We start from the raw sequence: 23,031 nt of genomic DNA on the forward strand, positions 1-23,031 counted from the left end.
GTGAGAAAGCTCAGATGCAGTTTAAATTATACAGGTTGTCCACATGGTACTTCAGGGACTGATTCCCATTCATGGCTAGGCAGGTGCAGTTACTAAGTTAAGTGTACCTGCATCCACATCAACCAGCGTTAAGTCAATCTGTGGCAGATTTAAATATACTTGACTGAACACCATTGTCTCTATATTTTATTCTAGCATAATTCCTCTAGAATGTATACATTCCCTTGAAATACCATCAAATACACATTGCCATCGGTTCTGGATCAGCTGCACCACACTGAACTTTAATACGTTCTTACTTCTGTGCAACTCAAGACAAGATTGAGTTATTCTGTGCAGATGCGCATGATTTGGCTTGGCTAAGAAGACAAAACCACAATTTCTCTCTTAAGACCTTTTTCTAATTATGCTGCCTATTGTGGATACTTACCTCCTGGTACTCACTATTCAGCTTATTGTCATCAGTCATGATCTCATCTGGATAACCGATCCTCTCTCTAATTGCTGTTGCCTAGGGAAAAGATAATTTGATATCCTTAGCCATCAATCATGAATTAGGTAATAAGTGTAGTATGGAAGCAACTGCAGAAAACCCAGAACTTCAATTATATAGTTTTTGTACATTTCTTTAATCACTGAAATCACAGTGAGGTTTGTGGTTAATTATAACAATGGAAAATTCCAGAAAACATATTGTTCCTTTTTTTATAAGTAAACCTAGAGAAGTGTGCACAAGACAAGCAAACAAACTCCAGCTATGTTTTTGAGCTGAAAATCCGATTTAAAAAATAGTAGATAACCCAAAATATTTGTCATACTTTATAATGTTAAAATTGAAATGGAATTCATGACTGGAAGTTTTTTAACTTCAGTATGTTATAGGAAATCACATTTACAAATTTTTAGAACCTCAGCTTCAGTCTGTATCCAAATTTCTTAACTAGCTTCCACATCTACATTGGAGTGAAATGTTTTATTAAATGTTCCCAAATTTTGGCAATTATAACTCCTGAACAAAGTCTTTTAACTTGAACTTTACTCGTTTTCATTTGATAGTTAAATATTGATTTACATGTATATTTGATGACAATACCAGATCAATTTAAAAAAAAAAAGAAAAAAAAAATGATTATAGTAGCTACTTCTACCTTTAAAAGAGAACTCACTGAAGGTGTCCAGTCTATGATTTGACTTTTCGTTCTTATACTATTGCACATTTAAGATTTAACTTACTTTTTGCTCTGCTTTCTTCTTGGTTTCTAGATCCATCCATGTGATTTCATCTAAGGTTTTTATAAAAACATCACGTATATCTGCAATCATTTCCTCAACCTTGGAAGAAAACATTAGTCTGTTACATAGCCACATAAAATGATCAAATTATTTTTCCACAGTGGTAATTTGTTTATTACAGTCTTGTTTTTCCTGCAGTAGCTGCTTAAGTGTGTGGACCACACTCAAAATCTGGAGGTCAAGTTAAGGCGTACTTTTGGCCTGTCCTATGGGAGGAAAGGGAATGGGCATGAGCTCACAAAACAATACAAATTATTTGGATAACTAAAAATCTGTCAGATATCCATCTGTGGGATGTTATGCATCTGATGAAATTATTTTATAAGTGTCTACCACAAGAAATGGTGTATCTTAAGCTTGGATTACAGTAGGAGTGATAGGAGGGAACTAAGTCTTTTCAGGTTAATTTTCAGCAATGTTCTCTGTGACCAAAAGCAAACAGAATTAACCGATATGCGATTGTCCCTGTGCCTCGTGTTGGCAGGATGTGAACTAGCATCAGTCTCAAAGAACAAGCAGGGACTGTTGGTTCTAGGAAGTGCTGTTCCTTGCGTGTGCTTTTTGGCTTATGCATGGTCCATCACTATTGTGGCTGTGGTGGTGCTTTAGGCCGGCTCCTAGAACAAGTGGAGCAGGCAGATGTCTCTCTCCCTCCAAGTGTGCACACGTATGATTTGTATTTCACATTGCTTCACAGTGTGGCCGTTTGCACTGAAGACAGGCCAGCTCAAAGTTAGCGATGCAGAAGTATGCAGTGCAAAGGAATGACTCTCAGAGCCCAGGCATTCTTGTTTCTCCCTAGTGGTACAGTGATTGAGAAGCAAACCTGAAGGTTAGGGTTTTTAGATAGTGAACCTGCTTTACAGAGAAGTTGAACTGAACATGTAACCCAAGCTTTTAAAAGAACTGCATGTTAAGTGGCAATTAGGTGACATTTGGATGGCACATGGGTTAAGTTTGCTGAAAGCCTTACCACATGTTTACTGTCTCCAGCAAATGCTTCCTCTACATATAACCGTCCCACTGCATTTTCCATGTTGCCGTTGACATAGTTTGCACAGCGCCGCCAAACAGCAGTTTCTGATGTTGTGCCATAAAGTGCCTGCCAAACACAAACATCAGATAAAAGAGTGTACATAAACAAAAAGTTTACATTTTTGTATATAGACAATGGCAAAGCCCCTTTCTGTTGTTTCAAACTTAGACATTTTTCTAAATAAAGCTTCCTCAGTGAAATGCTAAAATGTAGTGCTGGATGTTTATAGAGTTCAAAAAGTAGTATTCCTTGATGATGCAGACTAAGCAAATATGAAGCTTCATATTATAATGATTTTAAAGAGCAGGAACAAAAGAAATAAATGATGAATAGACTACTGTGTTCAGATATATAAAACTGAACAAACTAAATGTCCATTGACTGCCTCCAGTAATTATTCCTTTTTTTTTTTCCTTTTTTTTTTTTTTCCTTTTTTTGTAACGAGCTGAATCCTCCTTAAAATGCTGCATATGTGTGTGAAATTGTTTTCTTTCTCACTAACAGACGAAACAAAATGGCCTTAATCTTTCTTAATGGAGCTCAGCAACCTTTCAAAGCAGAAAGTTCAACTGGGGAAATAGAGAAGATTTCTGTTTCCAATCTGTGGGATTGCTCAGCATTTCCTTAAAAGCACTAAAATATCTGCAAGATCAAATGACTGAAAACAAGACTGGGCTCACATTGTTTGGCTGAATCTATTACATTAAATGCTGAAGAGTTTTTAACAAGTCGATGAAAACTGTAGAGCGATTGTTTGCAAATGAATATGACTGTTACCAAAATGACCATATCATAAAGGGATTAATTTAGATTTGGACATAACAGAGACCAAGTACCAGAACAGTGCTTTTCAGACCCACTTCAGCTATTAAGCATATGCCATATAAATGATGCATACACTCCAGCAGGAGCTTCAGCAAACAAATTTGGCTTTTGTGCACAAAATTCAAAATACATTAATTTTTTATATAGGAAGGACATAAAAAGAGAGATGAATTTCTGCACCTTACGGAAAGCATTCCTTGTGTCTTTGTAGTTACGGCTTAGGCTGTTTACCAGATCCATTACAAATCGCCAGGCCATGTAATTTTGAAGTTCTCTGTGTAATAAAACAATAATAATAAGCTGGTAATGTTTTTAGACTTCTGAGATTTACTGTAAATAAAATGCAGATTACAAAAATACCTAACATACCTACCTTGGAGTATACTTATTAAGAATAGACTTCAGCTTGGTAAGGTATTCTGGATCATAAACAACCACATCTTCTGTATTCTCAACATTAATTTGTACAGTTGACATTATATTATTTATGAATTTTGACCAGTTGAATACCTGGAAAAGGAATATACATTATTATATGGTTAAATCCTGAAAAAACACTATTTAGCTATTTTGAAAAATATGTTTGTGCAACACAAATGCTCTGACTTTAGTTCTCCTAATAGCTTCACCACTTGTAAATGGCATATAATAGTAACTGATCTGAGATAATTTATATCCACTGTGCTCTAAAATCCCATTAACATATGGTGGTATTTAGCAGAAAGAGTCCAGATACGGTTTTGTTTTCAGTCTTACACAATTAAAAATGTTATGGCACTTTCCATTTAGCCTGGAAAAGCAGATTTATTTATTTATTTATTTTTTAAAGTAAAATTTCAATTGCCTTCTTGCTATATTTGGCTACGAACTTCTAAATCAAACCATGACTAAAAGCTTTATTTTTCAATATGGTATGGGCAATAAGAAATTCATAGTATACATAACAATACATTCTCAAGCATATGGTAAGGGCTTTCTCTGAAGTACACTGAAGTCCATAAAATGATTTATTTTAATAGGCTTTAAAACAGACACACTAAATACCCAGTCTGTAACAAATTTTCCTCTGTATGCTGTAGTACAAGGTACTGAAAAATGAAATAGATTTGATAGCAGATCTGTTAACGTCTGATAGCAGCGTGCTGTGGCAGACAAATCTACTTGTCTTCATTTGCGTGGTACTGCTTGAGACAGATCCCTCAGGCTGCAGTCCTTTGGGCAGTATGGTGTTATATGGTTTTTTATGGTTTCCCTATTTGATATGGTTATATGGCGTTATGGTTCTTTTGACAGGAAAGCTTTACTGGAAGAAATAACGTCTTTTATCAGACAAACTCTGTAGCTGAGGAAAGTAGATAAGCTTTCAGGAATAGATCTCTTCAGGTTTGAAAGAAAGCAGCAAACTTCCAGCTAATTTTAGGAATAATTGCTGTACTATCCTTAGACCATTACAACAACACGACCAACTCCCATCATGTGTCTTTTGTGCATTTTTGGATAAATTTAGAGCAGATGATTATTGCTGATCTGCAGTGCTCCCCAGGAACTAAAAATAACCAGGGCAATACCATTCTGTGAGCAAGAGAAGTTAGTTTCTGACATTATGATTGCATTCTGACAGTAATGGTAACTGTTCAAAGTAAGATCTGTGGGAGAAGGTAAATTATGAAACAGATTAAGCTAGGCAGAATGGAACTGCCATATAATTTAAAGTTGAAGAATCTAAAGTCAATAAAAATAGCAGAGACTATGAAACTGTGTTAGTAATAATAGTGTTTCCTAGTACCTCGCTGGCCTCAGAAGACTCAGTAACACACTGCTGCCAGTCAGACCACAGTGCCTTCCATCAGTGAGCCTCCTTGTCTGCATGCAGGGCTCTGAAGTGGAAGTCGCTTATCACAAACACGTTCGTGTCTAGTAAGACATGATGCTATCGGGAAGGCTCACCCGTGTATCAAATCTTTCGATATTCTTTAGCTGGACTTTGTGGTTACTTGAATTAAAGGCTGTACTGTGGGAACAGCACATGGCTCAGGATAGGAGAAAATTCAGAGCTGAAACGTCTTGGGGGAGCTACAGTGGGAGGAATGGGGAGAATTTTCCTGGTGTATAGTCATGCCATCCTGGGCTGCTTTCTGCATGGTTTGGGAGCCCATCTGACAGAGGAAATGGTGGAAAACCAGGACTTTTTGTTCTGATTGTGTAGCTCTGGATAAACAGTGAGGGTCTGAACAGTCACACACAATAGTGCAACATATTTGAATGGACTGGTGCCTGCATTTTTTTCCATCTCATATTGATGCGGAGGGGCAAGGTCTGCCTTCAGATTTGCAGGAACAGTGGGTACAGAGGCAAAGACTTTTACATATATTTTAATGTCAGCAGACTTTTAGGTAATACACTGTGCAATTCAAGTATCTTGTTTAATTTCAGATGTGTCTAAACTCAAGAAAGAAATGCATTTAAAGAAAAATTTGTCAAGCATTATCATTTAATCTCATCAGCCATAAATTAGAGGTTAAAATACCAGATTATTTATCACTCACCGTATGATTGATTTCCAACGAAAAGTTGTTTTGGAGTTGTGCCAGTGTCATTTTATTATACAGCAGAAGTGGATCGTTTCTGTCTTCAGATTTTGTTGTTGCCTATCAAAGTTAATCATGAGATTAATCATTACTACATAAATTGAGTCAGTTCACAGGAATTTTGCTAAGTAGAAGTAAAAAGAAAAAAAATCTGGCTTAATACATTACTGTGAGACGTTTGCATAGCTGTGAAGCGTCTCGTGTATATACGCAGGAGCTAAACCTTGGGAGAAGGGAGTCAAGGAAAGGTATTTGTAGAGTATAAGGTGGCCTGTGGTAGGAACACAGTATGTGTGTTCTGATCAGCATGTACGTGCTGTCTAACATATTGCTTCTGGAACCACTGTAGGATGGGAGGCATAACTCACTCAAGCTTCACATTAGTCTAGGCAATATGGTTTTGTACTGGTGTGGTGTTAAGAATGTGCATACATTAATACCTTAATGGAAAGACTGCATTAGGCCGTTTGTTACAGACAATAAAACTGCCTCGCTGCCAGAGAACTGTGTCTGCAGAGGTGTTTTATGAGGAGACTTTATCCCTTGAGTCTCTAGACAGGAAATGTCAGCAAGGAGGTCTCTGGGATTAGGGTACAGACAATGTAAATTAGGGAGAGGAAAAAAACCCACAGGACTCAGTAGTATTGTCTCCAAACTACTCCCTTGGTCTCTGATTTCTGTCTTGAACATGTTTCTGTTGTTTTCCTCAAACAGCACTGTGTTCCTTGCCTGGATGCTTCTAATGTGCATTCCTGCATCCCTTGTAGTGTGGACGTAACTTGTGACAGCATCAGCACTCAGTCTACCCATACTTGAACTCCTTTTCACTTAGACTTTTTTTTTTTTTTTAAGGCAAGGAGAGAACATGCAGGTACACAAGTGACTGTGGGGAAAGAGTGATCTTGTGACCCATGAAAGTAATTCATGGGAGAATCCGTATCACTACTGCCTGGAGTACTCCACTTGACTCAGTCGGGGGCAGGAACAGTAGTTCCCACCTATTTCAAGTCTTTTTCAAAAGTAAGTCATGCCAACTCTGATTTTATCTCTATCCTTAAAAAAATAAAAAATAAAATTATCTTTGTTTTCCTCTCTACTACTCTACACCCTAATGTATTGTGCAGTCAGTATTTTATTCTGTTTTCTTCACCATTTCCCAAGAGCACAATGCCTTCTCTACTCTAGTAACATTCCGGATGGTGCCATCTTTCTAGCTTTGATGAAAAGGTTAAAAAATGAGGCAGTAGCAACTTACCCACAGTTACCTGTACTCTTTACCAGCAGCAACTGCTGTAGAGAAATTTCAGTTGTGGCTTCCTTTCTTACTGCATTTCAAATCTTTCTCCAATTAATTCCTTTTCATTTAATAATTTTCTCTCTCCGATCTAAGCCCAGAAGTGTGTTTCTCAGGAAAATGTGAAATAAATCAAAATCGTATAGCTTTAGTTTATATAAATGGGGTGGAAAGGTTTACCTCTGCCAAACACATGCCCTCACTTAAGCGCAACTAAAAAAAATTGCTGAAGCTATTGGCTTGTTTTACAATAACCTTCAGCTTCAGGATCTTCTGAAATGTTTAATAATCACAGGCCACGTTTTTGCTCATGGATGCTTTAATTTGCTTTTCTCCATGCAAATTCAAATTCTAGTTATTTCTCCAAGGCATATTTTCTGGAGAACAGTGCGTGATTAAAAATGCACTTGAACCAATCGGTATTGTGGAGAAGCTTGTGTAGGACAAACATTACTTTGTGTTGTGTGGCAGGCTAAAGGTTGGGAATCTACTGCTCTGATAATCAAACAGCCCATGTGAAGAAAAGGACAAACAGAAAAGAGGCCCTGAAAGCATCTCCCAAAACACACTTTCTAAAACTGAACGGAAACCAAGCCTGTCTCTTGCTTTCACCTTTTTCTCTTGAAGGGCTTCCTTGAATAGAGTAGGATAAAATATTTTGCTATTTGGAAAACAGCTAACTCAAATATTTCCCCTTGCTCATTAGAAGGCACATCTTATGTGTTCATTTTAGGTGTTCCAGGCCCCATATATTTTTGGTCAACATTTGGTCCCACAACGTAGCAGGAGCAAGTAACTTAATAACTTGATTTACAGTTAGCTTTCTTAGGTATTAAGAAAGCTATTTAAAGAATACTTTAAAAATGTTTTCTTACATTAGCAATCTCCTTCTCCAGGTCCATAACTTTTTTCATTTCTTCAGAAATCTGGGTCTCATTGAAAGAAATATTTCTCTCTTGTAGGATTAGTTTAGCTACAGAAATCATGAAATCAACATAGGCAGAACATGCCTGCAGGAAAAAGATACAAATAATTTAAACTCCTCAAAGTATAGCACAAAACTCTTCAAAGTATAGCACATTTTGATTATCTTTAAGATTTCATCTTCTTTTTTATGAACTATGGTTCTTCATCCCTTTTTTAGGTAACTTTACAGTAACTTACTCCGATATACTGTTAGTTCACAAATAGAAATTTGAAAAGCCCCTCATGGAAAATTGCTGTATGATTTGTAGCACTGCTCAAACCTAAACACTGTCAACTACTGCACTGTGTTTTCATTATTTAAAATGAGACATTTGTAGGTCCATATTTAAACTACCACCTGTGTTTTTTCTAGCTCACTTTAATTACAACTTCCAAAAATACTGCTTCCAAAGAGCAGTGTTCCCAGAAACGTAAAACCAAGAGAAATGTTGATGGACTGTGTAGGATCAGCATTGTGGGAAAATTACTCCCAGAAGCAGTGTACCTCCACCCTGCTGCAGCCTGGAGCATTCAGCATATAGATTTTTGCTATATCTAAATTTGGTTTAGGTAAATACACTATGGATATATACTATTGAATATATTAAATTTAATATGTCTGAATTTACCAAGGATTGGAATGGATATATACAAGTATATTCTCTTAAATGTTACACTATCAAATATCTATAAAGGTCTCAATATATTTTATGGAACTTAATTTTATTGTAATACCTCTTTGATAAGTCACACTCTTTTCTGTAAGCAGAAATGCTGGTTTCAATATACTTTTAAAATGCAAATAAAAATACATATTAAATTAGTTAATAATAAATATATGTTATGCAAAATATCTTAATCTACTAAAACAGTGATAGAAATATGATTAATAAGGCGCACAGCATCAACTTTATTAACAGAAGCATTTTGGTATGTTCAGCTCCTAAGGCAGTAGGATGCACCCTTTTTAATGAACGCTGCATTTATGCAGCCATTCTGATAACTGCCTTCCTTGCCACCCATCTCCTGTCAACCTCCCCTGCCTGCCAACAGCGCTGTGCTATAACAGGCTGCGTGTGCTGGCAAACTCTGAGCAGCTCATGAAAAGTATTGACAACAGACTTCAAAAGAAAGGTGGCTCACAGCATCCTGGAGGACTGAACTCTCAGTGTTATTTTTAATTAAGACAGATTATTTTGTCAGACAGAAAGCCCATCAAACCACTGACAGCCACATTAAGTCACAAAAGAGAGTGCATACCAAGCCTTAAAATACCATTTCAAAATACCCAAATCTGTGTAAAATTTATGCAAAAAATGTAAACATTACCCCCAAACCAGCAAGTAAACAGGAATTTTCAGGTACCAATCAATGCACTTTATTTTTGGCCTAAGGATCATTGCATGGTCATGTAGCTGTCAAAGAACTGTCAGCTAATTTCAGACAGACTGTGTAAATATACTCAGATATTTAGTGGGAACTTAGATGTCAGAGTAACGCCTGTATGAGCACAGGATCCATGCATCTTACAGGAAAAAAAAATAAATCTGTTCCCAAACTCCACTTGCCACTTTGTGGTGTGAAGTCCTGACAAAGGCTGAGGTTAAAGTGCAGGAGGCAGGTACCTTGTTTAATGTGCACAGCTCAAAGAGTAGAATGAGACAGCAGGAAACGGAGCCATGCAGAGGTTATCAGCGTGCAAGGACTGAAGGGAGGAACAGCTCTCAATTGAGGTACTCCAGCTTCAGGTTGGCAGGGACCTCAAAACATTATCAGGTCCAACCTTTCATGGGAAAAGGGAGCCTATATGAGATTATCTAGCACTATATTTGCATATAAAACCGCCAGTGACGGGGGTCCCTGGGGAGGCTGTTCCAGTCACTGACAGGTCTCCGTGTATCTGCTTGTTTCATGATTATTTCCTTCCAAGAGGTCCAAAAAGTCAAGGAGCTGTTCCTCTTCTGACCTGCATAATCATATATGAATTGTGTGGAAAACTACTAATTTTCTTCCATGTGAATGTCCAGAGATTAAAAAATGAGACAAAGAGAATGTGAGATACAGGAAATGAGACAGGTTGAGGTTTTGGGGGCGTAGTGATGCTAGAGGAACATGCAGTTGTCTCATCCAGTGCAGAGACAATTGGTTAGTACCGGCAACTGGAGCTGAGATAAAAACACTTGGCTTCAGTGCAGCCAGAAAGGTCACACAAGGACACCAACATTAATAGCACAGTATTATAATACCAAAACTTCAGGACAGTTGTGATACTCCCTCCCATTCTTAGCCAACTTATTTCTATTTGTCCTTAATCTCATTCCTCTATACCCTGTTAATTTCCTTTCCTTTCCTTTTAGCTCCTGGTCTCTTGTCTTCTGACACACTTACCCATGTTAGAGTTTCTCTCTCCAGTCTGTCACACATTCTCTTCCCACCTGTAGATCAGCCTTGTTTAAATTCTCATCATTATTACCTTTCTATTTTGGTTTCCTAGATGACTCTCAGGGGTAGCATTACAATCTCTTTGGGGAGAGACTGTCCTGCTCTTCGAGGGACTCCAACCCAACTCTTGAGGGTACACCTGCCTTGAAAATAGAGGCTAAAGCTTCTAAAGCAGTCAGTGATCTGTCAGCTTCAGCTTACCTCTTTGTATGCACCAGTGCATTCATAGTAGTCACGAGAAGGCAGGCCGAGTCCAGGTTGATCAATCTGTAAAGTCAAATAACAATTTAAAAGTGCTTAAGGACAAAACGTCATAGCATTGTACTGTTCTTTGGCCAATTATAGGTTGCTGATGCTTCACTCTTGCAAAATGAACTTCTGGCCAAAGGAGAGTTTCTCTCCTATTCTGTTGCCCTTGTTTAATTGTTTTCACTCTCCTTTTTTTTTTTTTTCGTCTTTCTCTTCACTCTTTTTCTGTTGCTGAACAATGCATGATATGCGTAATCCCTGCTAAACACAGGATGTACAGAAAACAAAACATTCCCCCGACAAGCAAGAAAGTTACTCCACTTTGAAACTCTGATGTGCAAAGTAGTCAAGGATCTGTCCACCCATATACAAGAAAGATTACCTCGTCACTGCATCTGTAACAGCTGTGTCTCAAGAGTAACTGGTGAAGATTCAGCATACACAATCCTGTCTTCTCTGGACTTTCCATTTCCAGAGTTTCCATTTTTCATCTTACATTTACAGGCAGGACACTCTCGGCATGCTCCTTAAGCACATGTCCTCAGCCATTTTCCTATCTGTGCCAGCTGCCTGCAGGTCCTGTTACTACTTCGGCATCTGAATACCTTGTAAAAACACAACCCCCTTCTTTGTGGGCTCTCTGCCATTGGGACCATAGCCAGGTTCTCAGTGACAGAGCTTTCTGCCAGAATTACATGGAAGGAAAGTCATGCTTACTTATTTCCTTGTGTGCATACATAAGTAGATCATGTCTGTCTTCTGTCCAGCGTACATATAACCTGTGTGTGTATCTATACATGTCTCGGTTCTCCTCACCTCACTAACAGTGTATGAGTGCACAGAGTAAAGATTATTAATCCTGGGAATGGACAATGAATGCACTGTCAGACTGATAATGGAAGTTTAAAAACTACAGAAATTCACAAACTTACCTACAACTGACCAGTAAACTTCAAATCAATAATGTTGCTCCTGGCTAACATTTATGGCTGTGCTTTCTGGTTCTTTTGCTACACTTATATGATCAGCAAGGCTGTGCCACCCAGGTAGACTTACGTGAATGATATGTGTTGTGGAATTTTTATCGTCCGTGCCAACAAAAAAATTAATAAGGACTTTTTTCCCATATCTGGAGTTCAGCTCTGCAATAGCTGTCTCAGCTGTCCAAGCAGCACCTAGGCAAATGGAAGGTGTACTCAGTCTCTATTTTGGGTAAACAATGAAAAGTACAATCATTTAGAAATTCTAATGGAGAAGGAAATAAACACTGATTATCTTACCATAGGAAGACTCCCAGTTATTTGTTGCTACAGGCCAGTCAGATATATTCGGCAGCAGTTTGATTAAAGGCATTCCACCCCTGCTATCAATGGTAGCTTTTGGAAAAAATAAAATGAATTAGCATGGTATTTTAAAACATACCAATGGTATAGTATTATAATGTGTTCAGAATTCTGAACCCGAGATATTTTTTCTCCATCACCACAATAGGATTATGTTCTGATGTATGACTCTTCTTTAACTTTTAAATTTTTAAATATGTTTCAGCCATGACTGCAAAACAACTTATGCAAATCTCTGGGAAGATGACATTTAAAAAATGTTATTTTGACTCTGCAAAGAGCTTGAAATAATAGCTTTAAAAATATTAATAATTTTATGGAAACTATAAAAACAAATTACTAGCACTGCTGTTTTATTGCTCCTAATTCTAGCAACAGCATTTAGCTCAAATTATTGAAATAAATTATCTCTGTATCTTTAAAGAAACATGATATACTGGCTATTTTCCACCTCATCTCTGGTAATTTCTACAAAATAATTAATATTTAACTGAAAGGATTTGAGTTTAAATAACTGCAGCAAACTGGTAACTCAGGAGTAATGTAATAGCACCTAAAATACCAAAGTAAGTAAAATAGGAGGTACAGTACTAGTTTTACTATTGATGTTCTTATTTAACCCTCTAAAACTGGTATATTTTAGTTCTCACCAAGAATTTCTGAAAAATTCTGCTCAGATACTTTATGTATATAGCTATAACTGACTTTGAAAGATAGGTTTCTTGGATATCATTCTTTAGATTACATTTATTTATCCTATATGCACTAAATTCAGGAGGAACTTACTTTCATTTATGCACGAACTGTACAGAGTTTTTGCCTTCTGCACTGCTGTTATATCATTACTTTTTGGTGTGTCGAGGACATCTGAAACACACAGCACATACATCTTAATATCTGATCTTTCTGGGAAAGATAACTGAAGGAACCACAGATGACACCATCCTGAGCACCAGAGGATGGAGGATCGGTGCTTTCATTCCATCTCAAATTCCAGGGAAGCTTTGCTATTTGAAAAATAGGGGGAAAAGCTCTGGAGATAACATGCCTTGAAATTATGTCAGCCTGTGATAACGTGTTGAGCATAAAGGTGTCAGGTAGACATTCTGTAGATCATCCCCTGTAAAACAGAAATGCCTTGACCTTTCAGTGATAGTTTTTAGACGACCAACCTGTTTGGTGAAGAGAACTGCTGTTGGGGCCCTAAGTGTATCAACAGGCTCTAAGTGCACTGACCAGCAGCCCGAAAGGCTCATAGCATCAATGGTGGGTTGATCTGTTGGCTGAACCTGGTCGTTGTCACTGGACCTGCTCTTCTCTTCTGGTTTGGGTCCTGTGGGACTCTGCCTCCTTTCTGTGAGGCCTCTGTCTCTGCCTGACTTGCTGTCATGTTTAGCTTCTGACTTGCCTTCCCCTATGGGGCAGCCCACTCTTGCCACTCCTTTACAACTGCTTTGTTCCACAGGAACCGAAGCCTCAGGAAGACCATGACATTCACAAATTGCAAGCCTGGCAAAACTAAAAGCTATGCAAGTAGAGAAAGGATTTTGAGTCCAAAGAGTAGTTGGAAGAATCTTTCATGAGTATCAACTCAGTTATTTCTGCGACTTACTTTTGTCTGTAAAAGGTGACTGGATAATTTGACGGTATTGCAGTTTGTGGAGAATGAAGTATTTGTAAGTTTATGATGTGATTCTTTATAAATGCTTGCCTGCTATTTAGGATGTAGCTGATGGAATACAGATATGCAGGACAGGGCTGCCAGAGAGCAATTTCCAGCATTTCAGCTGACTCGGGTACAGGCAGACCTCCTTCTTTGTCACCTAGCTTTGCTGCTATTGTTAGTTCATGGGGATAATGATACAGATTTCAGTTATAATACGCAGATGAGCACACAGAGTTTAGATATCAGAAAGGTCAGGTCTATGCAACTCTGCTCCAGTGTCAGACACAACAGCATGACTTCCAAAGCATTCTCCAAGCAAACAGTTTGTGGTGGTTTTATCCTGAATTGAACGTAAAGAAACTGAAATATTTAGTAGTGTTTTAAGCTTTGCTAGATAACCACATCTTCTTAGGATTACATGTAAGCCAAAGAAGAAACTTTATATAGTCCACAAACATAAACCCTACTGACCTTTTAAAACAACTTCTAGTTCATCTCTTAAAATGTCAAAGTTACTATAACGGGAGCTGGTTTCTGGAATGACGTTCTTCTTAAGCCATCCTCCACAGGCATATTGGTAAAAATCATTACAAGGCTCTGCAGTCGTGTCCATGTTCTCAATGATTCGGGCAGCTGTAATATAAGACAAATCAAGGCGTGAAGACTTTTTAGACAAAAGCAGTGAATACATATTTTTTTTTTTATCTCTGAAGAGGAAAATAACAAGTAGTTTTCCTTTAGTTTAGAATAGGCTCATGTCTACTATAATGCTCTAGACCAAGCAAAGTACTAGTCAGTAAACAAAAAATTACTATTCTTTTACTGCCCGTAACACATGTACATTTCTATTGCCTGTGTTTACTGGTGGGTAAACTGACTCTAATCTTGCTACTTATCGAGAGTGGTTACTTGGTTATAAGATGTTAAATTTACTGTCTTATACTTCTTTGTATTGAAATGTGGTGAAAAGAAAAATTAAAAGCACAAGACATATAGGTTAAGTTTCCAGTGTGGTGTAACTTCAGTAATTAGGTGTGATGCAGGCTTAGCTGAATCTAATCTATTTCAATAAAATAATGATATTTTTTTCTTCACTGTTTAAATTCTTGTCAGCAAAGTTTTCCTATTAATGATTTGCTGAATCAACATCTGATTTTCTAGACCTATTCCACAGTTTTTCTAGAACTGACACTGTTTCTTGATGCCCCTCTTGACCCTATTAAAGTGGCTGGTCAAAGACTAACTGGTCAGTGACTGATTGTGACACAGGATTCCCTTTTTAAGCCTGCCTTTCTTGATGACAGTTTCCTAGCTGCTGTTCATAAACTTACTGCGCTTTTTCTTTTTTGTCTACTTATTCCACCTAGCTTGTTTTCACCACTAGTATGCTAGCACTAAGGGAAGAAGAGATGGTAGGAGTCAAGCAACAGCTAGTGAGACATCGGATTTGCCAAAATACTGCATATCCTTCCCGTTTTTCAGACATTATTTTTAGTAAATGGTGAGGCTTGTGATTATAAGTGTTCATTCCTCCCACATGGGTGAGTCAAATATTTATAGTTATTTCTCCAGTATTTTCAATATTTTCCTTGTCTCTTATGCCGGTGGAAACAAGAGGTGTAGGCAGCCTGTAGTATTTATATTACTGGCTTTTATTTTTCCCACCTGCTTTTCTTGGGATCTTCAGCTGGCTAAAGAAAGTTACATTTGAAGCCAACATCTGATGTAATTTTGTTATCAATGAAGCCTTGAAGCATATGCTTGGTGTCGACATGTGAATTGCCCCCTTGAAGTGGAAGTGGGACCACTTATGTTGGACAGAATCCTAAACATGCTCTAAGTTATTTATGAGTTGATACTTGTACCCAGGGGAGATTTCTGATAAGTTCAAGGCTGTACATTGAGACATTTTTGCCCTGTAAATGGTTAAGTGTGAGACTGATGAATATTTTGTTTTTTAAAGTTAATACACAGTACACTTTTCCTTCATCCTCAGTATTGCTTTGATGAACCAGTGTTTGGGTTGATTCCCATTCTCACTTCTTTATTTGACTTCCTAACTGTGACTGAATAATGTAGAGCCTTCTCAATTACTTTTAATGATTAATTTTATTGTAGTACTCATGACTGCCAGTTGTTGCTTTAACAGCTTACAAATAAAGTAATAAAAGCTGGCATAACAACCAGTGACCTGGGGAGGATATGGGAGAAACACTATGTGCTTATCTAGGTGAAATTTATATGAGAGATAAGAATTCCCTATTCCCATCATTCTGTGCTGTTTGAGCTCAGGAAGGTTAGCAGAGTTTGTCAGCATATTCAAAAAATGTTCAGATATACAAATTACAAGGTAACTTTAAATGCCACACTGCAATAGATCTCACAAACTTTGATAACGTTATCATGCAGTTACTCATATTCCACTCTGTATATAACCAATTGAATTTTCATTGCATTTTTTCTTCTGGTCATTTATTTGAAGCTCCTCTATTAAATGTACTATAAATTCTGTCAGTATCTCCACTTTATCCTTTTTCAGTAGCTTGTTCCTATTGCAAAATTTTGAAATACATTGGGGAAAAAAATCACAGTATTGGCCAATTCTGGTGTAAGGCATTACTATTTCACTTAATGCCTATACCTAATTGTATTTCCTGAAGGTTAATACTTCCTGCTTTCTATGTGTATTTAACTTGGCTGTCTGTTATCCTACATGGTCTGGAAGGAGATCCCAAATTAAACGTGGAACAGAATCCTGATTTGAACTAGCATTACAGTTATGGATTCATCCCAGTAAGATTTAGGAGCAAAAACCACAGTTTATTTCTCTTGTTTAAGGAGGGTTTTTTTTTGTTTTTGTTTTTGTTTTGTTTTTTTAACTAAAGTTGATTAATTTTGTTATTAAATGATACAGTTCTGAAAAACTTTTTGAACTCTGTTTTGAATTCTTTGAGCACTGAAAGCTTGAGCAGCCGCTAGCTAACCATTCTGGACCCGTGGTTCGCAGCATTCTGATTCTGGAGCCAAGAATTCACTCATTCTAGTGACCACCTAACTGAATTAGTCTTTTCTGTGAGTAATTCCTTATCAACACTCCCATTTAAAGAATTTAATGTTCATATAGGTTTAGAGGAGGCCCAGCACTTCTATATCAACTTCTGCCTTAAATGAATTATACCATGGTGGGACAGGGAAATCCTGGCTCAGTTAAATAATCTAACACTTTAAAATTCAAGCTGGTCACTCCAAACTTTGCTTAGAGCTATGCATTCAAAATAATTTACACTCAGATGCAGTATTTGGAGCTGAATTACAGTTCTGTAATGGCTAACACATCTGAACATCATGTGGGGGCCTCCTTGTCCTAACTGCTTCCTTTGTTGTAAGCAAAACAAAGACATCATTGCTACAACAGTGTAATAGACCAGACAGATTTTTAGGTGCTTCTGGTAATTGACCCTTGCTAAGCAGAAACACATCCTAATGCTGCAGATTATGATATGGTCAGAAGCATTCTATTTTGGCGTCATTGCTTTTGCATCTGTTTTTGTCTTATTTTAGGTATAGCCCCACAGCTAAAACTTAAGTATATAGATTATAACTCATTAGATACACTGGTTGCCTCCCCAGAATCCTGAAGTAATCCTTAGCAGCATTCCTTGGAGAGTCTGTTTCTACCTCTTGAACTAGCCTGACCCCAATGACTTTATAAGATCTGACAAATCACATCACAGGATTTTACATCTGTAGAAGAAATATGCTAAGAAAAAAATTTGGGTTAGCAGATCTCATGCCTCAATGTGCCATATTTGACTGCAGTTAGCTGGGAAAATTATGTGGTTATATATATATATATAAGTACATAAATGTGTATAAAGGGTATATATTTTCATTCTTACCTGATTTTATACAGTCTGATGTCTTGCAAATCCCATCTAAAAAAGGATACAATCATACTTTTAATTTCTACTGAATGTCAATGTAATAAAAGCTTCTGTAATTTTTACTTCCATGGACAGTCACCTTAGAAATTGCATTTAACTGCAGTGTACAGTAAGATAAAGGACACCATATATTCAGAAAGTGAATATTTATAGGATCAGGTTCTAAAAATACCATTACCTTCATCCCTTTAGGGTCACTCAGTGCTAGTCACCCATCATGCAGAATTTTTGTAGAAAGAAGAAAATACTCTATCAATCAATTAGAGATGGTAAAAATACTATTTTTACAAAGAAAAAAAAAAGAAAAAAGAATAAGTTTGGAGGAAAGATAGAACACATGCTGAAGAGAGTTGCAAAGTCAGTTTATATTTAGCAACTCCCAACAAAGACAAAAACATTTTGAAGGAATTATACGAAAATTCTGAGACATTCACTCTGAAGCCTTTTAAACAAAACAAAAGGTTCCAGAACATAAAGATACTTCCTTCTGAGACTTCAGAAATACAACATTTTTTGTTTTTCATTTCAAAATGCCATTTTGCCATTCCATAATCAGATGATACTATAATAAAAGGTTCAAATTAAAATTATTAAGTACTTTAAAATGAAACAAAGCAATTCATTAGTGCTGTAATGAAACATTTTAATTTGACACAAAAAGGAATTCTGAGCTTCCTTGCATTGTCTTTTCCAAAAATTATCAGAATACTTCTGCCTGAACTATTTTCAAATATTTTGGTATGACTAGTGAATCACAAAACCTTTTTATATGACTATACACATTAAGAATTTTTGCAGCAATAGCTTGCGAAAGGAAAAAAAATGGATTTTTGTACATATACAGGAATATAGAGGAACCACTGTAGTTTGGTTTTCTTCAGAAGCATTGTATTTTGTATTTTTCTGCTTACTGAAGCATTAATTACAAACAGAAATATTGCTAGGACAGAACAAGCAGATGGTTTGTGTTTACCACAACTTTGCATGAACAAATTAACTTACAGAGTCCTAGTTGGAAAAACAGCAATTTTGTGTCAGTGCCCAGCAATAATGAGTGGGGATGCAGCTTTACATTTCATGTAATTGTGTCATATGGTTAATCACATATGTATGAGATACAATTATGGTGTAGCTGTTATTAATCATTTAATTTTATACAGTGGGCAAGGTACAGTCTTCCACTACCAGGCAAATACTTCTAAGCTGACCATTTAACATTTTTTCTTAATGTTTTCTGTCTAGCAGTTATATATACCATGCAACGTAGGCTTTCCTAATGCAACATTTTAATATATTGAATATTCAGTATTTTTTACAATATGAACAGCTGAATTCTATCTGATAAAGCACTTTGCATAATTTCTTAAAATACTTTTACATTAGTATGTATTTGTACATTGAAAGACACTTTAAGTGTACTCACCATCATAAGTTGCATACAGAACTATCATTGTGATTGCTACAATAGCTAGCAGGATCACTACAACAGTTAGCCCTATTTCCAGGCCACTCCATCGCAGTTTCTTCTTTGGTTTTGGAGTATTCATTTCAGTTATATCCATCTGGCTTTCTGACTTGCCCATAACCTAGTGTCTGAAAAGGAAAAAGGAAAATTCTCTGGAGGACTTATGCTGAATCATAGGTCTTGAAACTGGCTCCTCAACTGCACAGTAACAAAGATGTTTCCTGGGTGAATTTTCACACTTGCACAGAGCTTATTTGTAACATTTCTAGTAAGTCATGAAATTAAAAATGACATCCTTTTGTCATACACAAACACACACACACACACACGGTACGTACCATGTACTACTTGTCATTAATGGAGAACAGAAGAGTGGTGCTCCTTCACGTGAAGAGGCCACCAAACAGAGAGGGAAGGCCAACAAACCAAACCCTATTTTTGAACCTTACCCACGTAGTTTAATCTTGTGTGATGGTACAGGAGTTCACAAGCAAGCAAAAGCAAGTCTCCCTGCTTGAATAAAAATTAACTTAATCTGCCAATTACTTATCTGCTGCCAAAGGTCAAAATATGCCATTGTGCTTCGCTGTCATCTTTTAAAATATAGTGTAAGCAATTCTTGACTACAGCTTTACAGCTGTCACTAAAAATAGCGAAAAATAAAAAAATAAAAACTCAGGCTCTGCTGGGAGCTTGTCACTCTCACACTGAAGATAATGACTCTTTACAGTGATCTTTAAAGAAGTGCAACCAAGTCCTCTCGTTTGAGGTTAGAACACTGTAAGTTAGAAGTAACTGCGGTACGTACATGCAAAACCGGTGGGAGTGTGACCAGACTCATCCTCACTCGTGGAATGTGTGTGCAGCCGTAGCTTTTAAGATTGCATTTCTGTTGCTCTTTAAGATCACCTGGCTACCTTTTGCAGCACTGCTGTTGTATAATTCTTTGCTCCCTCTCTTCGTGTACTCCCATTTGCTTAGGGCCAGGTCATTTTCTTTGCTGGCAGAGATTCGTATTGCTATACATACAGCAATGCTGCTCTTGTCTGTATCTCACGATGAAAACTTGACAGCTTCTATTTGCAGCATTTCCTGGAGATCCTCTTGTATTCCTCACACCCTTTTCCTCCCACTCTTTGTAAGCAGCAGTAACAGCAGTAAGGGAACCCCTCTCAGCTTCTGCATCCATCCAAGCCCAAGACTTGTACTTCAATTATTTGAAGCTGTTTCAAGTTGTGCATTGCTGGCTTGAATTCATCTTTGTCTCTTCAAGCTGCTACAGTCTTTCAGATATCCAGTCTTTTCTTCTCAGCACCTTCTGTTTCTATCTGATTTCTGTTCCTCGGTTTCAAAGATCTCTTCCTCCCTTTTCATGCCCACCTCACAAGCTAGCTCCTCCTCTGCAATAACGTGTCACTAAAGTGTGTATGCTTATGAATAAATCAAAAATATTAAATAATTCAGTATCATGGACCTAAGTAAACAGAGACTTTGTGTTCCACGTGTTTATGCAATACCTGGTTCGGTGGATCCTTGGACACTATCACTCTAACACTGTTTATCTAAATGAACGAGAAAACATTTTATTGGAGTGTCTCATCCCCACCTCTGTCACTACTGCCTGGTGACATCAAGATGCGGGAAGTGACCAGCAGTGCCAGGATCAGGGGTCTTCTGTAGCTCTGGAGGCTGGCGTCCCGCAAGGTCTGCCCTGCCTCTGCCTTTCCACATCTATAGGCACTATTTCAGCCACTTCCACTTTCCTCATGGGCTTCTATTTTTCTCTGAAGAGTAGGTTTTTGGCCAAATCAGCAAATGGTTTCTTGAGACACAGGATTGAAATCCCCCAGAACCGTGCACAAGTGAGAGCTATGCACAGAAACTTGTCCTTCATTAACTGTGAGCTAGAAATTTGTAGGTAATGTAAAAACACGTTAACCGTGATACCCGTCTCACTTTGATTATATAAAGCAGCAGAAAATGTTATTTCTATTGACTGAGGGCGGACTGGTGCCCAGAACCCTCTGAATACTTGGAGCCTAATGTAAGAAGTGATGTTTGCCTTCTGCCTCTGAAAGTGTCTTTAAAGCGCTGAAAACACGGTTTATTAGGGCAGCAAGAACTCCTGTACCTTTCATGTGCTAATATGTTCCTTGCAGTCAGCTAAGTTTTTCCAAGTGAGCTAATCTTTCTGTTCCTGCAGGAGTGTTCCTCATGGTTAAAGGCATCCCACTGACTCAGTTTTACCTCTGGTTATTTAGAGAACTTATCCCGTCTGCATCAGGGACCACCAGGTAAAAGCTTCTTTCTGCGCTAATTGCAAGCGCAGCAAAAGTGTAGGAATAATTTAAGCAGATCGAAGGTTAGGTATTATGGTTTTCTTACATTTCCCTTAGTGCTCCTGTGATTCCCTCTACCAGCTAAGGCTTAGATACAAGAGACAGCCGAAATTACTCTGGTCTAGGTGGCACGGGGGATTAATTAGCCATCTTTTCCTTTGGGGACGCGCACGTTTGAAGCTGAGCGGTGGCACAGCTGGCTCTCAGGGGAGCCAAGCGAGCACATCCCCGACCCACCCGGCCCCTTTGTGCCCCCAGGCTCCAAGGGGCGGCGGGCAGCCCTCGGGGCGCTGTGCCGCAGGGGATGGGGGCACGGCGGCCGCCGGGGGGCGCCCCGGGCCCGGCGGGAGGGGCCGCGGGCGGGGAGGGGCCGCTAGGTCCGTACCGCGGCCCCGGGGCTGCTGCCGGCCGGGGAGCCGAGCCCCGAGCCCCGCCGGGGGGCTCCGTGCTCCCACCGGGCCGGGCCGAGCCCCCCGCGGGGCGCCCGCTCCGCCCGCCCCGTCCCGCACTCACCGGGCGCCGCTCGGAGGGGTCCGGCCGCGGGGTCGCCACGGGCATCCCCGGGAGGCTGCGGCGGCGAGGGGAGCCCCGGGGCCGCGGTGGGCAGCGGAGGGGCGGCAGCGGGGCAGCAGAGGTCCGGTTGAAGGCAGGCTCAGGCCGTCGGGGCTCCGGGCGGCCGGCGGCGGGGCTCAGCGCCCGGCTCGCCCGCGGGCAGCGGCGGGGACGCGGGGCGCCGGCATCGCCGGGACATCAAAGCCCGGGGGCTGTCCCCGCTGCCCGCCGCCCCGCAGCGGAGGAGCCGTGGTGTGGCCGCCGAGCGGTTGTGCGGGTGACCGGGAGGCTCCTTCCTCTTCGCGCTCATAAGCACGCGGTGGGGCAGGAAACAAGCGAGCAGGCTCCCCCCCGCCCCGGCAGCACCGAGCCGAGCTCTTCACCTCGCCGAGCCTCCCCCGGGCGCGGCGGTGGAGCCGAGGGGGGAAGGATGCGGCCGCGGGCGGGCGGCGCGACCCACGCGGCCCGGGACGGGGCTGCCCCATCGGCGGCCCGGGGGAGCCCCGCGGGAGCCCCGCTGCCGGCCCCGGCCGCTGCCAGGGGGGAGGGCAGGGCGAGCGGCTGCACGGCCGCGGGGCTCGCTCCCGTGCGCGCTCGGTGCCTCTGCCAAGTTCCCGGCGGCACGTACCCTCCGCAGGATCCGAGGTCCTCGCTCACCCAAGGAATTCTGCTGGCGAGGGAGGCGGCTGCAAGTCGGTGCCCGGAGAGGCAGCTCTGAGCTACCGTCAGATTTATCAGGCAGACGATATCAAAAGATACCCGTTTCCTTCTTACTAAGTTTCGTGTGAATAGTTTCATTTTTACTAATGAACAGGCAGACGCCAGAAGAAGCAGGGTGAGGTGCTGCTGCTCCTCTCGCTCGAACCAGATACCCTGCTCCCTTCTGCTGCCTTCCTAAAGGCATCTATATTGCCTCTAAGGCAGGAGCGGCAGCTGAAATTTCTGAAATCTTTTATCACCGGTTATACACGCTGCAACATCCACTGCTTGGGAGAAGCAACCTTCCCCTGCTCTTAGGAAAGTGGAAAC

General features: G+C 39.7%; 1 protein-coding gene across 6 annotated transcripts in view; it reads right to left on the bottom strand.

Annotated features, from left to right (window-relative positions):
- The window catches only part of MME (membrane metalloendopeptidase), a 38,257-nt gene extending 15,493 nt beyond the window's left edge, over window positions 1-22,764 (bottom strand). For 2 of the 6 annotated variants that reach the window (XM_084529362.1, XM_084529366.1), the window contains exons 1-15: window positions 19,450-19,608; window positions 19,070-19,239; window positions 17,602-17,637; window positions 14,174-14,335; window positions 12,823-12,903; window positions 11,974-12,069; window positions 11,750-11,868; window positions 10,646-10,711; window positions 7,912-8,046; window positions 5,701-5,802; window positions 3,528-3,664; window positions 3,335-3,428; window positions 2,267-2,395; window positions 1,234-1,332; window positions 431-511 (exon numbers count right to left, since the gene is read on the bottom strand). In XM_084529362.1, the coding sequence (XP_084385488.1) occupies window positions 431-511; window positions 1,234-1,332; window positions 2,267-2,395; window positions 3,335-3,428; window positions 3,528-3,664; window positions 5,701-5,802; window positions 7,912-8,046; window positions 10,646-10,711; window positions 11,750-11,868; window positions 11,974-12,069; window positions 12,823-12,903; window positions 14,174-14,335; window positions 17,602-17,637; window positions 19,070-19,229 (1,497 nt within the window). In that variant the 5' untranslated portion in view covers window positions 19,230-19,239; window positions 19,450-19,608. Of the gene's footprint in view, window positions 1-430; window positions 512-1,233; window positions 1,333-2,266; window positions 2,396-3,334; window positions 3,429-3,527; window positions 3,665-5,700; window positions 5,803-7,911; window positions 8,047-10,645; window positions 10,712-11,749; window positions 11,869-11,973; window positions 12,070-12,822; window positions 12,904-14,173; window positions 14,336-17,601; window positions 17,638-19,069; window positions 19,240-19,449; window positions 19,609-19,919; window positions 20,458-21,963; window positions 22,468-22,630 lie in introns of those variants that run through there. The other 4 variants (XM_084529367.1, XM_084529364.1, XM_084529365.1 and 1 more) reach the window with 4 other exon arrangements.
- Between the last annotated feature and the right edge of the window lie 267 nt (window positions 22,765-23,031).

This window comes from Aythya ferina, assembly GCF_964211825.1.
Source record: "Aythya ferina genome assembly, chromosome: 9".
Taxonomy (NCBI): domain Eukaryota; kingdom Metazoa; phylum Chordata; class Aves; order Anseriformes; family Anatidae; genus Aythya; species Aythya ferina.